Genomic DNA, 15,203 nt, shown 5'->3' with positions numbered 1-15,203 from the left:
GAGCATCCATTATAGACGACGATAGCGGCGGTGGCGGGTTGGTTGTGCCAGCTGACCTTCCGTAAGAGTATATTTCAGCGAAGTCATTCGTAAGACAAGCGAGTGTCTTGCCTAACTTCAATGCTAGGGCTTAAATGGCTTGTTTGGTCGAAAGTTTCCAGCAAGGTTATTAACGACCCACCATATCCGTGGAACTGGCGTGAAGACCGATAGGCTTGCACAAAATGATGCCCATTGATCTCTTCTTAGTTTCCTTGTATAACGTCGAATTACTGCGTTAATCCTGTTATATATAGTCTTCATTGATGGGTTGCCTTTCGTCCTCATCAGCCTCCGTTCCGCTCTTCTACGGGCAGCGCATAGATTTTTGAGCTTTAGATCGGGAGCGGGGAAGTGGTCGGGTAGCTTCAGCTCAGCGGTAGCCAATCTCTTGATACGTAGCATGTCCGCGAACAGGTCTCCAGATGATTCGCTTAGGCCGTCCCTGTACGTACCCCAATGCGTCACAGGACAGGATCTTCGGCCGTTGGTTCGATATCCAGCAATGTTAACGAAGACAGGAAAATGATCACTGCCCAGTCTATCTTTACTAGTCGTTGACGATGCGAGGATGTCCGTTGAGTGTAACGTCAAGTCAATGATACTGTAAGAGGCCGGTGGTCGGAAAAACGTAGGCTGCTTGTCATTTGCCACGCAGAGTCCCTCGGTGTTTAAAGCGCTAACAATTTGCTTTCCACGTCCATCAGTCGCCTTGTCGCCCCAGAGAGTATGGTGCGCGTTGAAGTCGCCACATATAATCCTAGGAGCTGGGCAGCGGCTGCAGAAATCTCTGATAATTTCTCCCATCGAGACCTTCAGGCGAGAGCTCACATACACGGAGGCCATGCTGAGGCTTCGATTTCCCAGCCACACTTGTACAGCAGTGACTTCCAAAGCACTGCTGCAAAGGTCTTGAACTGGTAGAACGTAATGTGGTATTTCACGTCTCACATATAGCATGGCGCTTCCGTTCGGAAATGTTGGAATACTTTGGTTTCCATGTGCGACATAACCAGCAATTGTTCTGGAACTTGGAAGACCAGCCTCGGACAGGGCCAATATTGGCACAGGCATGTTGCGTAAGAAAAGCGACAGTTCAGGTAAATGGCACGCAAGACCCGCACAGTTCCATTGCATAATAAGTGGCACCTGTGGACGAGATGGTGAACATTGTGTCCTGACCGCATCCATATTGCTAGGTGCTTTAAGAAGAGGTAGAGCTGAGAATCACTGACTCGAGAGCGAGGACTACTTCGAGCATTTCCTTCATCGAGCTAGCCGGCATCTTCTCTATGTGTGATCGCAAGGCCTTGAAGAGAGCACGTAGCACCTGCTGACAGTTCTCCTGTGGTGTGTTTTCATCGCAACGCGATTGGGGTCGCTGCAGTACAGACACATAACTTCGCTGTTCCAGTTGTTCAGCAGTCTTCTCTTCTACGGGGCCTCTGTTCATTGATTTGACTGTTTTAGCCGGTCCACTGCGCGATGGCACCACTGTGTCCTGGATTCCTGGAGAAGGCTTCAGGCTTGGGAAATCAGTTTCACTCTTTGAGCTCCATTTCATTGGGTCTGACTCTCTGTGTCTTTCTGTCGTTTTCTTCGTCGTATTTTTCTCATCGTTCCCTGTTGGCCCCAAGATAAACGTTTTCTTACGCTTTATTGCTGCTGCCCGCGTAGGACACTTGCTATAACTAGCTGGATGACCACCACTACAGTTTGCACATAGAACGTTCTCTCTGCACGCGCATGTTTTGAAATCGTGCGGTCCTCCACATCTCTTACACCGCTGCTCACCACGGCAGTACTTGGCCACATGTCCATAGCGCTGACACTTGAAGCACCGAGGTGGTGTCTCAACGTAGTCAATGGTCTCGTGTCTTGTGAAGCCCAAGTTGATCTTCTCTGGACGGTCTGTATTTGGAGCGAACGTAAGAACCACGGAGCTGGTTCGCCTGGACTCCCAATCGGTTTCGGAAATTTGGACGCGTCGCATGACTCTCCTTGCATGGTAAACTCCTTGTGGTTTAAGGTATAGCAACAGTTCTTCGTCAGTGTACCACTTCGGTACTCCTCTAATAATGCACGTGTTTTGCAGGTACGAATTGGGCACTCGTGCTGAGATTGCAGTCCCTGAGATCGACTTGCAGCTGAGAAGGGAATTCACATGCTCTTCTGTCTGTACATCTAGAAGCAGGGCTCCTTGAGCAGTAAATCGGCTCCTAACTGGCGATGCGCCAAGAATTTTTTCAATTTCCGTAGACAGAACAATGGGATTTACTTTTTTCAGGTCGGCTCCTTCTATGGCAGGCGTAACAATCACTGGGATTCCGACGGTCCTCTTCTTGCGGTCACGCACAAGCCTGAAGCCTTCATCATCCAGATCTGTGATGTCAGCTATGTCACAATCATCAATAAGCGTAGACTCGTCGTCTGTTTCTGTAGCTTTGTATCGCTTACAGTCACGGTTGCTCTCAGGGTCAGTCGGTGGCCTCTGCCCCGGTGTCAGGTCAGGCGTAGTCATGACGGGGCTCTCGCCGCTACCAGATCGGGCTCTTCTGCAGGCTCCTATCGAAGCGACGGGAGGCGAAGGCCCCCCCGGCCTCCGGTAGGGAAGGTACCTTGGCGAGTCGTCCGACGTCTTCGACAAATCTATTTGACAAAACGTCGAAAAAAGTCAAAAACACTAGGGAGCGAGACAGCAGTGCGACTGTGCCGAACCAAACTTCTTCTTCTCCTCTAAAAATACTATATATGAGTGTTATTCATTATTCAATAAAGTGTTTTTGCCACTTGACATGTGCGAACCGACACCAAAACGGCAGCCGCATCGAGCGGCGCAAACGTTACCGCAGTTTCGCTACTCAACAACTTAAAAACTTAACATATATGTATGGCAATGCATAAACAGTTTTTTTAATGTATAAACAAACATAAAAGAAATTCTAGTGCTTTTAAATGGTTTTAATGTTGTTTAACATTTCGTAACATGAAAACGAAAATAAAGATCCGCAGCGCCACACAATTTTGCGAGAAACGCCTGAACCACTCGACGGCCTTTCTCTCTATGGTGCCGTGTAGCAGCGCGATAACTCCTTTGAGTCAATAGAGTTGTGGCGTTTCAAAGGCCGTTGACTGGAAGGCCTTCCAAATGTGCCCGTGTGACACAGGTATTAGACATATGAAGTTTATTATGGATTACTTTACACAAGATACCATAACTTATGCCTTCTCCATGCGTGATCATTTTATTCGTTACTCGTCGACCTTGCAGAATGAAAGCTTTCGCTTACTTCACGGTGACGGCATCATCAGTGCACGAGGGTCGGCCAGACCTACGCTCATCGGGGAGGAACATGTGACCAATTTGGAAACTTTTTTTCCACCTCACAACAGTGTCATATGATGGACAATAATCACCATAGACAGTCTTCATTTCATCATAAATTAGCTGGGCGCTATAGCCTATGAAATCTACAAACTTTAACACGCTAAATTCTACTATCACATCCAAAAAAATTCACCGACGATTATAACATTCCCTAATGCGAAATTTTAGTGCAGCTGTATACGTGTTTTCAATTATCGATATATTGGCTGGCGCTGACAATCTGTCTCGTGCGGCACGTTGCAAGCGGAGCGAAGTGTGGCGCGACTGCCTCGGTAATCGGGAGATCACTAGATGCGGCGCGTGGCTGACGCGTGGGCGCGATCCACAGCAGTCGCTGCAGACATACCTTAGCTCATGCAGCGCTTTGTTTCCATGCGGACGACGCGCGCTACTCTGGGGTCATCTAGTATAGTTATCATCGACGCAAAGCCCATCCTCCCGTGGCACTACGCTTTTCTTCTCATGATTTCGCCATACCCTCTTCCTCCGCTTTCCGCCTCATATTTCCGTTGCACCCTCCTCCTTCGCTTTCCTCCTTGCGCTGTCTTCGCTATCGCCGTTTTTTATCTCCCGCTACGCTCCGCGTTCTTTTTCATCCTTCGCTGTGCCCGTTCGCTCGGTAACGAGGGACGACGCTGACGCTCGTCGCAGGAACGGGCACCTAAAGGCTGCGTTCTAAACGTAAGACATATTAGCATGGTCATTGCGCACGTATGTACACAGACCTCAATAATTACACTAGCAGCAGTTCATTGACGCAGATCTAATTATTATACATGTTGATAAAAAAAGGGTCAACCAAGTGTCGACGCTAGAGAAGACAAGTTCAGCGTACATGGTGGTTCAAATGACTCTTTGAATGTTGATAATATCTGTCTATTTTGTCTCTTGTTCATGTTTATTATTCACGTCTTATTCGTATTGTATTTCACACCAAATTACGTCGGCATTGTGTTCTTTAGCGTAGACACTTGGTGAACATCTTTTGGGGTACCAATAGGCCAGCTGGGCCTCTTCCGCAGATAAAACAGTTTGTGGAGCAATGTGGCTAATTTTTTACTATATTGGCGCTGATTTCCGCCGGCACAGTTAATTTTACCCACTCTGCGACGAGTTATTGATTTTTTGTGCATGGCAAAGCCACCTTTCAGACACTGCAGCCTCCCGTGAACCATGCTTAGCCCAAACAAACTCGCATTATTTCCCAAAAGCTTCCCGCACGGCAGCTTTGCCTGAGCATGTCTATATCTACGGTGGTACACTCTCTACAATAGTATCGTGCAATGTGGTAATTTTCGACTATATTGGCGCTAAGTACCCCCCTACCGTTGCTTCACCTCGTTTGCGAATAATTTTCACTTGTTCTCTCGTTGAGACCTAAACTTTGATACCATTTGCGAATTGCTACCACTTTCTAGAGGTGCAAGAGGGCTGTTAATTTTTCTAGAAGTGGGTACAAGATACGCAGATCCCAGATACGCCAAATACGTGTGAAGTCAACTAAGAGGACCTTGTCTTCAAAACGTTTGATACATCCTCGTGAGATCGCCAACAGTTTATTTTAGCTTCTTGCTCCCACGGAGCCTAAATTCATGTCACTAAAGGCAACTCAACTCACGAAAGGAGATTTGGTTCTCCACTTTCCCGTTTATATTGTCCGTTAAGTGGGTCAACAAAAGTTGTATCGAAAATCGCAGATCCGACAAGTAAATTGCTGCATGATGAACATTGCTGAAGCAGTCAAACATCTCCTCAAAAACTGCCTGCTGGCTTAAACCGCTATGTATTTCAATTTTCTGGAGCAGGCAGATAGCCCTTTATTTTGCTGTTGCCTTTTTTCTGAGCAATGAGCAAGATTAGTCGTTCTCTTGCCATTGGGTGATTGAATTCTTCACACTGCAGGGTTACACTATGGTTTAATAACTGCACTCAACTGGCTGAAACACCTGAATGAAAGAGAAAAAAAGCATACACATCTAGCTATTACCGCGTAAAACGGCTCCGCGTAATGTGTGGCTCTGAGCGCAGTGTGTCCCTGTCTGAACCCGTGCTCTATTCAACCTTGTTAAAGACACTAACCGGACTATTTGAGATAGATACCTATTCCCGAAGCTACTATCTCCCGAAGTAATCTTCCCGAAGTACTTTTAATCTCTCTCAAGGGTTCACAGCATTCGCCAACTTACTTCTCTATGCAGTGTCTCGATCACTGGAACGAAGATCGATGGTTTGGTCTACAGCGGGTTCAAGGCGTCAACCCTTTTCTCATAACACTTTGCAAAGCCATTCCGGAAAAGTGAGTGCACGCTGCTTTCTTTCATTTGGTTTCGCTACTAATCTGAAATGACTAAGGAGATTGCATACTTTGTTTAATATTCACAGATGTAATCATGGTAACAGATTAATAGCGTGCGAGCGAAAGACGCAGACAGGAATGCGGCAGGAACAGGACTGGACAGAAAACATTGCTGCATTATCTTCGTCCTGTCGAAATCCTCTATTGATCCTCCCAAGTAACCAGAACTTACTTGATGTTTACGTCAAAGGTGTCCCTTTGACGGTGGTAATAGGTACTGGAGCCCAGTCGTCCATAATGAGTTGTAACCTCCGTCGTCGATTGAGGGAGGTTCTCACGCCTCCTACTACTGGAGCCGTACGCGTGGCCGATGGCAGCACTGTTGACGGCAGCACTGTTTTCCAATGCCAGAACTATTATCTCAATGAAGTGAACGAATCAAGTACTTCTACACCACCTTATATATTTCAAGTATTGCTTTAGCTGGAATTCAGATAGATGGGTAGGGGGAGGGACTGTGTTATCAAACATTGCAACGAAAGCACCATTGGCCACGCTCAATTTTGCAGTCTGAAACACTGATGTTTGCGAAAGTAGCTCATGCCCTTCAGCTCTTCACAATATCAGATTTAACCTTGCCTTATATCCAATGTTTGTACTACGTAATTTGTAGAACTTGAGACTGACTCCAACCTAATAACTGAATTTTATTAGCCCGACGTTTCGGAGCCCATTCGGCTCCTTCTTCAGGGGGTTGTTCTTCGGGGGGTGGCGGTGTGCCGCTTTTAAAGCGTCTTTTTTGAAGAAAGGAGGGGGGGGGGGAACACGGGAGGTGGGGAGACACTCCACAGACGGAAAGGTGGGGGGGAACAAAAGGAAAGGGGGGTTGTGTTGTTGACCGCTTCCAAGGTGCTGCGATGACCGGTGCTGGGTGGAGTGCTCACGAGGGTGCCCTTGATGGGCCGCGGGGGGGGGGGAGGTTACAGGGTCGCGCCGACGTTCTGTGTTGGTGAAACGAGCGGGAGTCTATCTGGCTGTGCGTCCTTTTCTTCTTTTCGTCATGTCGCCAAGGCCATGGACATAGACCGAGGGTAGGTTGCCCTTCACACGGTTTATGTTATTCTCCGTATTCTGAATGTGCCATGACTCCAGTAGTAGTCTCTTTCGCCAGTTCGTTTCTGTTTGAAGGATTTCAGTTTCCTTGAAAGCAATTTTGTGGTCGGCGACTTCAGAGTGTTCAGCGACGGCGCTGCGAATACGGTTGAATGTCCTGACGTCGTTCTCGTGTTGTCTGATCCTTTCTTTTAGATGTTTGGTTTCCCCGATGTACGACGCCGGACAGTCAGCACAACTGATTTTGTAGACGACGCCTTGAGCTTTTTCTTTTGGTGGACGATCTTTTGGTTTAGGGAGGAGGATATTGAAAGTGTTTATTGGTTTGTGCGCCACTTTGAGGCCTTCTTTTTTTAATATTCGGCTGAGCGCTTCGCTGGTACCTCTGATGTACGGGATGGACACTCGCTTCTGGGGTTGGGGAGAAGTAAACGGCTGAAGGTCCCGCATTTTGCTTCTTCTTTTTTGTTGTCTGGTTGTCTTTCGAATGAAGTCATCTGTGTAGCCATTCCTCTTAAGTTCGTTGAGAACCGTTCTCTTTTCTTTCTTTAGATCCGATTCCGATGAGGAATGAGTTTCGGCTCGTTTGAATAAAGAATTTACAACAGACGCCTTGTGGTTTGCCGGATGGTCGGATTGGAAATGAAGATAGCGGCCTGTGTGGGTTGGTTTTCGGTAGACACAGGCCGCTATCTTCATTTCCAATCCGACCATCCGGCAAACCACAAGGCGTCTGTTGTAAATTCTTTATTCAAACGAGCCGAAACTCATTCCTCATCGGAATCGGATCTAAAGAAAGAAAAGAGAACGGTTCTCAACGAACTTAAGAGGAATGGCTACACAGATGACTTCATTCGAAAGACAACCAGACAATAAAAAAGAAGAAGCAAAATGCGGGACCTTCAGCCGTTTACTTCTCCCCAACCCCAGAAGCGAGTGTCCATCCCGTACATCAGAGGTACCAGCGAAGCGCTCAGCCGAATATTAAAAAAAGAAGGCCTCAAAGTGGCGCACAAACCAATAAACACTTTCAATATCCTCCTCCCTAAACCAAAAGATCGTCCACCAAAAGAAAAAGCTCAAGGCGTCGTCTACAAAATCAGTTGTGCTGACTGTCCGGCGTCGTACATCGGGGAAACCAAACATCTAAAAGAAAGGATCAGACAACACGAGAACGACGTCAGGACATTCAACCGTATTCGCAGCGCCGTCGCTGAACACTCTGAAGTCGCCGACCACAAAATTGCTTTCAAGGAAACTGAAATCCTTCAAACAGAAACGAACTGGCGAAAGAGACTACTACTGGAGTCATGGCACATTCAGAATACGGAAAATAACATAAACCGTGTGAAGGGCAACCTACCCTCGGTCTATGTCCATGGCCTTGGCGACATGACGAAAAGAAGAAAAGGACGCACAGCCAGATAGACTCCCGCTCGTTTCACCAACACAGAACGTCGGCGCGACCCTGTAACCTCCCCCCCCCCCCGCGGCCCATCAAGGGCACCCTCGTGAGCACTCCACCCAGCACCGGTCATCGCAGCACCTTGGAAGCGGTCAACAACACAACCCCCCTTTCCTTTTGTTCCCCCCCACCTTTCCGTCTGTGGAGTGTCTCCCCACCTCCCGTGTTCCCCCCCCCCCCTCCTTTCTTCAAAAAAGACGCTTTAAAAGCGGCACACCGCCACCCCCCGAAGAACAACCCCCTGAAGAAGGAGCCGAATGGGCTCCGAAACGTCGGGCTAATAAAATTCAGTTATTAGGTTGGAGTCAGTCTCAAGTTCTAATCAATTTCCCAACCAGACAGGCAATTCTGTCGAAATGTTTAGCTACGTAATTTGTAGGTTGTTTCTTTGACTGCTCGCACATTTTTCTCAATGGTATCAGTTATTCGGAGACAGGGCTATTGAAACAGAAACTTGTCATTTGATCTACCTCGAAAGCTACACAGCCTAGAAAGACATGTTGATTTTAAAAATTTGTTACAGCCTTAAAAATATATGGCAATTCAAAGTTATCAAAACATCAGAAATTTGAGATGGATAATAAGAAGAATACGAAAAGTCAAATTCTCATGATTTGACCATTCAAAAAGACAACGTTGTCTAGGTTTGGCGTGGAAGAATACATGGTCAGCCCATTCCTGGAAGGAATGACCTTGGACGAAGCAATGCAGAGAAACAGAATCTTCATGACGGACATCGCACTCGTCGAAGGTGTCCCCCTCATGACCAAGGAAACGGTGAGTCCGAAAGAGAGAGGTTATGTTGCGTATCTGCGCGTATCCTACAGTTGCTACCCGCAGGAAGGACATTGTTTTGAGCAGTTAAACCAAATACAACCCTGGAATTACGTTGTCAGTTTGATTACTGCTTACACAGTAATACTAATGCATGTTGTATTAATATGTATGTAAGTACAGATTGACAAACGTTTTCTAGCTTGTATTACATCAGAAATGTGTCGGTTACGGAAGCGTTCGCAATGACAATAGAAAGTACACAAATATTACCTCATACAAATGAAATAGATGTAGCGACATACTGTCGCTTGTAGGCGTCGTTATTATTTGTGTGCACCTTATTCTGTTTGTGAAAGGATGAGCTGCGCAACAATTTTAAGCGTGCGCTTGCACGCATGCGTGCGTGTGTGAATCTGTACGTGTGTGCATGAGCGCGATAGCTCGAACTGACATCGTTTTTGCCCTACGTTCACGGCCTGCCAGCTGTGGGGATCCATGGCGCTCTTCTTCCTGAACAAGAGGAACGACCTGATGCCCATCGCTATACAGCTTAGGCAGCAGAAAGGCCTAGACAATCCCGTATGTCTTCGTGCTTACTCCGATTGTCTATTCACACGTAATTAAGTTGTCAGTCGATAACTGCTGCTTCTTCATTGCGCACTCCAGGTGTTCCTGCCCTCCGACCCACCGTTTACGTGGATAGCGGCCAAGATGTACTACAACAACTCGGACGCCAGCTACCACCAGTCATGCTCGCACCTAGGTAAGTCTCATAAGTGTCATAAACTGCCGCATTGATTTTCGGCGGCACCGAAATTCCATGGCATTTTTGAAGCAGTAGTCTATATTCGCTAAAGGGCAGAACCGAGACCGTGAGTAACTTGTACCGACGACAAATTAGCTCTTGAAGTTATCATCAATGCACAGGCAGATTTTAAAAAGGAGGAAATAGTTCAAGCCAATGCAAAATCCGTGGAAGATGCATCAGCAAATCACCACAATTTAGTATTTCAGTGGTTGCTCAGCGACACATCGGACTACATGAAAACGCGAAGGCTGGGCAATCCCACAATGAAATCATTGCGGGTTTGAACCATATATACAAGTTGGATATTTGCAACGTTAAAGTACAAGTGCCTGCCCGCTGTTGTATGGAAAAGTAATCCGAAGGCAGTAACGTCAAACGTTCACTGTTGCGCGCAGTTGATGTGCATGCGAAATTCAACGCAGCAGCAGACTTTCTGCAGCACATAGAGGCATTACTTCGCCTGGTTCGACTGGAAGTAACATGCAAATATGTTTCCGTATAGGATGCGACATTCCTCTTTCCGCGGTGCTGCTGTAACCATGAAATCGAAAACGTTTACTATTATTCATTGTCAAAAATATGCAGTAGCACAAATAAAATACATGAAAGTTAGGAAGCTTTACCAAACGACCCTTCCGACCAACCATTTATTTGGGCCATGGTCAGCAAGTTATCTGCAGCAAAAGGCGAATACATCCCTAAGACATTTTAGTGCACGCATTATTAAATCAGTCTTTGTGATGACACAGGTCCTGATCAGCTATGTATGAGAAACCGCACTTTTGCTCTGTACTCTGCCCTGTGTGTTTGAACGAACCAGGACACTTGTACCAATGAATAAAGACTAGAAGTTGTACGGAGCATTTAGGAGCTGCGCGGCAAGATGTCGCGTTAACTCTCCTTTGTAGAATCCTTATCCTTATTTCGTGTTTCTCAATTTATTTATTTTAGGTATGTTTTCAAAAGTTTATATTAATAGGTGTTCATTTTATTGTGTTTCTGCTGTAGAAATAGGCAACTCGAGTCGCCGATGTGCTTTCAACTTCAGTCTCTCCACAGCAACTCATGCATAACAGGAGAAAAGGGGGGTGGGGAATGACGACAAAGGGCGCTTAGCAACGGCTACAACAATGAACACGTGCGCGAAAAAAAAAGGGACATTTGACAGTGGCGATCTTTGAGTTACCTCTTACTTTCCCCCGCCCTCTCAATGAAATATGAAAGCCGGGGTGGATTGAGTTCTCTCAGGGCACAATTAAACAATTTGCATAACCGCCGTATATCGCTTTCGAGCATTGTTGTAAGAAACGTTTTGTGTATATAGCCCCTAATTAACTGACGCTGTGGAAAGTTCGAGCGCACATCTCGCATAATACGTACCCTACGCCCTCGAAATGCACGCTACGTGATGTAGGATTAGCCAGATTAGAAAGGCGAAGCAATATTCTAGTAGACCTCCTCTTAACGAAAACCTGCGAATGTCTATGTTTGCGTCTTGTAGCAGAAAACTGCGCGAGAAACAAGGACTGAGACGCACACGACACGGCGCTCCTGTTGTGCGCGTGCCTCAGTCCTCGTGCTGTGTTCCACTAGAAGATGCAGTACCGACCAGCCCAGTGCCACACCCCTTGGCAGCCTATGTTAGTGCTGCCCACTACTGAAGGCATCGCTGCGACTGCTTACGTCGCTCTCGAGGCATCGTTTCGTTCACCCATTGCACCCTGCCTTCCTCACCGCAGGGTTCACGCATCTGCTGATGGAAGGCGTCACCGTCTGCACGCATCGCAACCTGAGCCCTTCGCACCCTCTGTTCAAGCTCATGGCGCCACACTTCCTGTTCTTGATTGCCATCAACACGTAAGACATGTTTGTCATTCATCCCGCAGTTGAGAACGATTCGTCTTTCGTGTGATACGAATCAAATAATGAGTGCATCCATTCATTCATTCATCATATTTATTTTCATTCGTTCATTTATATGAGAAATCGCCCAGGGTCTCCTCCTTCAAAAGATTTTATGACATTGTGAACAGTAAGGAGTGGTACAGTGGAGGCAAGACGTGTATCGATTATGATATCGATTAGTTCCGAATATTTATTTATTTATTTATTTATTTATTTGTTTATTTATGCCGTATGTATAAGAAAGACAACTGAAGTTGCCGATGCATTTTCTGCCTCAGCTTCTTTGCAGCGACTGATTTATTGAAGGACAGAATATATCATTAGCTTACACCATCCTCAACGTTGCGGCGCAATTTTTGCTTTCTGCTTCGCCTTGAACGCCTCAACAGCCTAAAATACACTTTTTAAAGGAGAGCATCTTCCTTGGTGAGATATGTACCGAGAAAGCGGCCAACAACAAACAGCGCGTAGCAGCCCAAAGAAGAATCATGCTCGATCGCATGTCTCGGAAACCGCGATAGAGCGACCGAATAAGGCGCACTAAACGCATGTCTGTCTCTATGTCGTCGTGCTTTTGTACTTTGGGCTGGAAGGTGCGGAACCTGCTTGTCCAACCAAAACCTAGGCAAGTTGGCATACATTCTTCTTGGGAACGATGCGCCAACAGGAAATGGGCGTCGCCGGTGATTGTCCCCATTACTACCTGTTCATGCTTTGTTCGAAGATCCACTTGCCAATGCTTCCGTGTCAATAAAGAAACATCAAAGCAGGTGAATTGTGTGCACTTTTGCAGGCGTGGCATCAGTAAGCTCGTCAGCCCCGGAGGCTGGGTGGACAAGACGCTGGCTGTCGGAGTCAAGGGGATGTTCGAGATCATTCGCAGAGGGTGAGCACCGTTACTTTAATGCGAAGCATTCCTTGCCGTATTTGATGGGCTTTGCGGTAGCTAGGTGGGTTCCTGTCACGCCTCGTTTCGGGACTTTTCAACAAAAATAAATGCGTGAGCGATGGTCGGACCAAACTTGTGGCTTACAGCATGCTAGCCCGATAGCTACGATTAGGCTACTATTACACGCATTCTTTTTCGTGCAACAGCCAACTTGCTCTTTAAAACGTTTGGCGCTTTCGTCACGTGCCAGTGTCTCGCATTCTGCTGTCGTGGCAGCCAGCGCTTTGATGGTGGTGGTGGTGGTGGTGGTGATGTTGAAGCAGGCGGGGTTAGCCTGGCATAAATAGCCGGCAATTGTTCCGCCTGATCCTCCTTCGATTTCAGATCAGTGGTGTGTCACCAGGTGTCGATGAGGCCCGAGTCTCGCAGGAAGGCTATCAGAAGTCGTTGCGCTCTCTTCCTCAATGCCGTGGGCCCTCCGGGGAAAACAACATCTTCAAAGGTCCTGTGCGTGAGACCGCTTTTTTGTAGGTTGTCAACCATTACTTTTCGTTCCGTGTCAAACTGAGGGCACAGCCAAATGAAATGTTCGATGTCGCCAATGTCACCACAGAAAACACAGAGTGGGGAAGCGCGAAGCCCAGTCTTGAATAACCAAGCTGGGGTGTACGCGGAGTCGGTCCTGATGCGGTATAAAAGCGTCGCTTGTTCACGTGTAAATCCATGAGTCACACAGGATTCGTGTGGATTCTTGAACATCTCTCTAAAGTGAAGGCGGATTGCACCCTTAGGGTTTCGAAAAGCTTTTGGAGCTTTCACTTTTGGGACAGATGTCAGCGCTAGGCGTGCCAGAGCGTCAGCTTCCTCGTTCCCATCAATTCCTACGTGTGATGGAATCCACTGAAACCTTATGTTAAATCCTTTGCTCGTTAGGTCGTCGATCAGTGCCAGAGACTGCCTTGTAAATTTCTCTAGAGGTAGGCCCCGATGTAATCTCTGCAATGCTGACTTGGAATCCGTCAGCACCACGACATCTCGTGCAGAAAAGGCCCGTAGTTTCCGCAAAGCCGCGGTGATTGCGGCACTTTCGACTGTTGTAGAGGAAACTACGCGATCCAGTCGGCCAGACCATGACACATCAAGGGATGGTATGCAGAATGCCGCTGCACAGCTATCTGTTTGTGCGCACACCGAACCGTCTGTGTACACTTGTAGATGGCTTTGAAACACAGTGCTCAAGTGGTCCAGCACAATGAACTTGGCTTCGGCAGTTGAAATGGTGCGTTTCGTCGGTAGGTGGGGTACATTGAGGCTGCAGGTAACGTCCGGAAAAGACCATGGCGGGTCAAGGCGACTTCGTTTAGGCCATTCCAATCCTAAAAATCGGAAGGTGTTCAGCGCCGCATGGAAATGTGAGCGAGTTCTTGCTCTTAGCCGCCGGAGAAGCGCCGTGCCTGCCCGTGATTCGCCCAGCCTTAATAGCTGCGTCAGCAAGGCCTGAGATGCCAAGAGGCGGAGTGGAAGAGACTCTGCCTCATTAGTGACTTTCTTGTTTGAAGCCGCCGTTGGAACTCCCATCGCCAAGCGAAGTCCCTTTCTGTGCACTGCCTCCAAGCGCTCGAATTGACTCGATGACGGTGATATCAGAGGGAGCTGATAGAGAATGCGGCTTGTTATCAGTGCGGCGTTCAGTTTAAGCATGGATATAGGATTGTTACCCCAACGTATACCTGCCAATCGACGAAGTGCGTTGATTCTTTGCACTGATGCAGCCACAACACTTTCGACCGCACCACGCCATAGCAGCTTGTTGTCGATGGTGACGCCCAGGAATCGAACATGAGTTGCACGAAGAATTGAATGCCCTCTGATATTCAGCGTCAGACGCGTTGACTTGCGTCTCACTCCCGGGAAAAGCATGAAGGCCGATTTTTCTGCTGATAAAGATAGGCCAAGCGTCGATAGGTGGCGATCGATAGTGGAGATTGCGGCCTGGGCTATTCGGGCCAAACGTTTGTGCTGGTACCCCGAGATCCAAATGCAGATGTCATCTGCGTAGATGGACATTTTAACTGCCGTCCGACCTACTTTCAGGGCATTTGGAAGGCTGGCCATGGCAACGTTAAAAAGCAAGGGGGATAGGACACTTCCTTGTGGGACGCCGAGGGAAATTCGTCGCTTGTCACTCATTATACTTCCGAGCTTAACTTGGACACATCGATCCCTGAGAAATTCATGGACGAATCGAAGAGCATTTCCCGAGACGCCCATGGCTCGGAGTCCGTTGATGACGCCTGTATGAAGCACACAGTCGTATGCCTTGGCAACGTCCATAAAGATGGCGAGTGTGGAAAGGCCGTCTGCGCGATGGTGCTCGATATGGCTCAGTAGATCCAAGACACTGTCCTGGGCACTCATCCGTGGACGAAATCCAATCATACATGATGGCAGTCTATTTCCTTGCTCGAGATACCATGTTAACCTCGTACATATTAGTCTTTCCATCAACTTTGATGCGCATGA

The 15,203-nt window shown here is 47.5% G+C and overlaps 1 protein-coding gene across 3 annotated transcripts in view; it reads left to right on the top strand.

Annotated features, from left to right (window-relative positions):
- The window catches only part of LOC135895998 (polyunsaturated fatty acid 5-lipoxygenase-like), a 443,319-nt gene that overhangs the window by 403,330 nt on the left and 24,786 nt on the right, over window positions 1-15,203 (top strand). For all 3 annotated transcript variants that reach the window (XM_070535007.1, XM_070535009.1, XM_070535008.1), the window contains 6 exons: window positions 5,626-5,723; window positions 8,946-9,078; window positions 9,562-9,657; window positions 9,745-9,841; window positions 11,626-11,743; window positions 12,585-12,677. In XM_070535007.1, the coding sequence (XP_070391108.1) occupies window positions 5,626-5,723; window positions 8,946-9,078; window positions 9,562-9,657; window positions 9,745-9,841; window positions 11,626-11,743; window positions 12,585-12,677 (635 nt within the window). The remainder of the gene's footprint in view (window positions 1-5,625; window positions 5,724-8,945; window positions 9,079-9,561; window positions 9,658-9,744; window positions 9,842-11,625; window positions 11,744-12,584; window positions 12,678-15,203) is intronic.

The sequence above is a fragment of the Dermacentor albipictus genome, chromosome 3, assembly GCF_038994185.2.
Source record: "Dermacentor albipictus isolate Rhodes 1998 colony chromosome 3, USDA_Dalb.pri_finalv2, whole genome shotgun sequence".
Lineage (NCBI taxonomy): Eukaryota > Metazoa > Arthropoda > Arachnida > Ixodida > Ixodidae > Dermacentor > Dermacentor albipictus.
The sequence above is the reverse complement of the archived record's forward strand: the minus strand, read 5'-3'. Positions and strand labels throughout refer to the sequence as shown.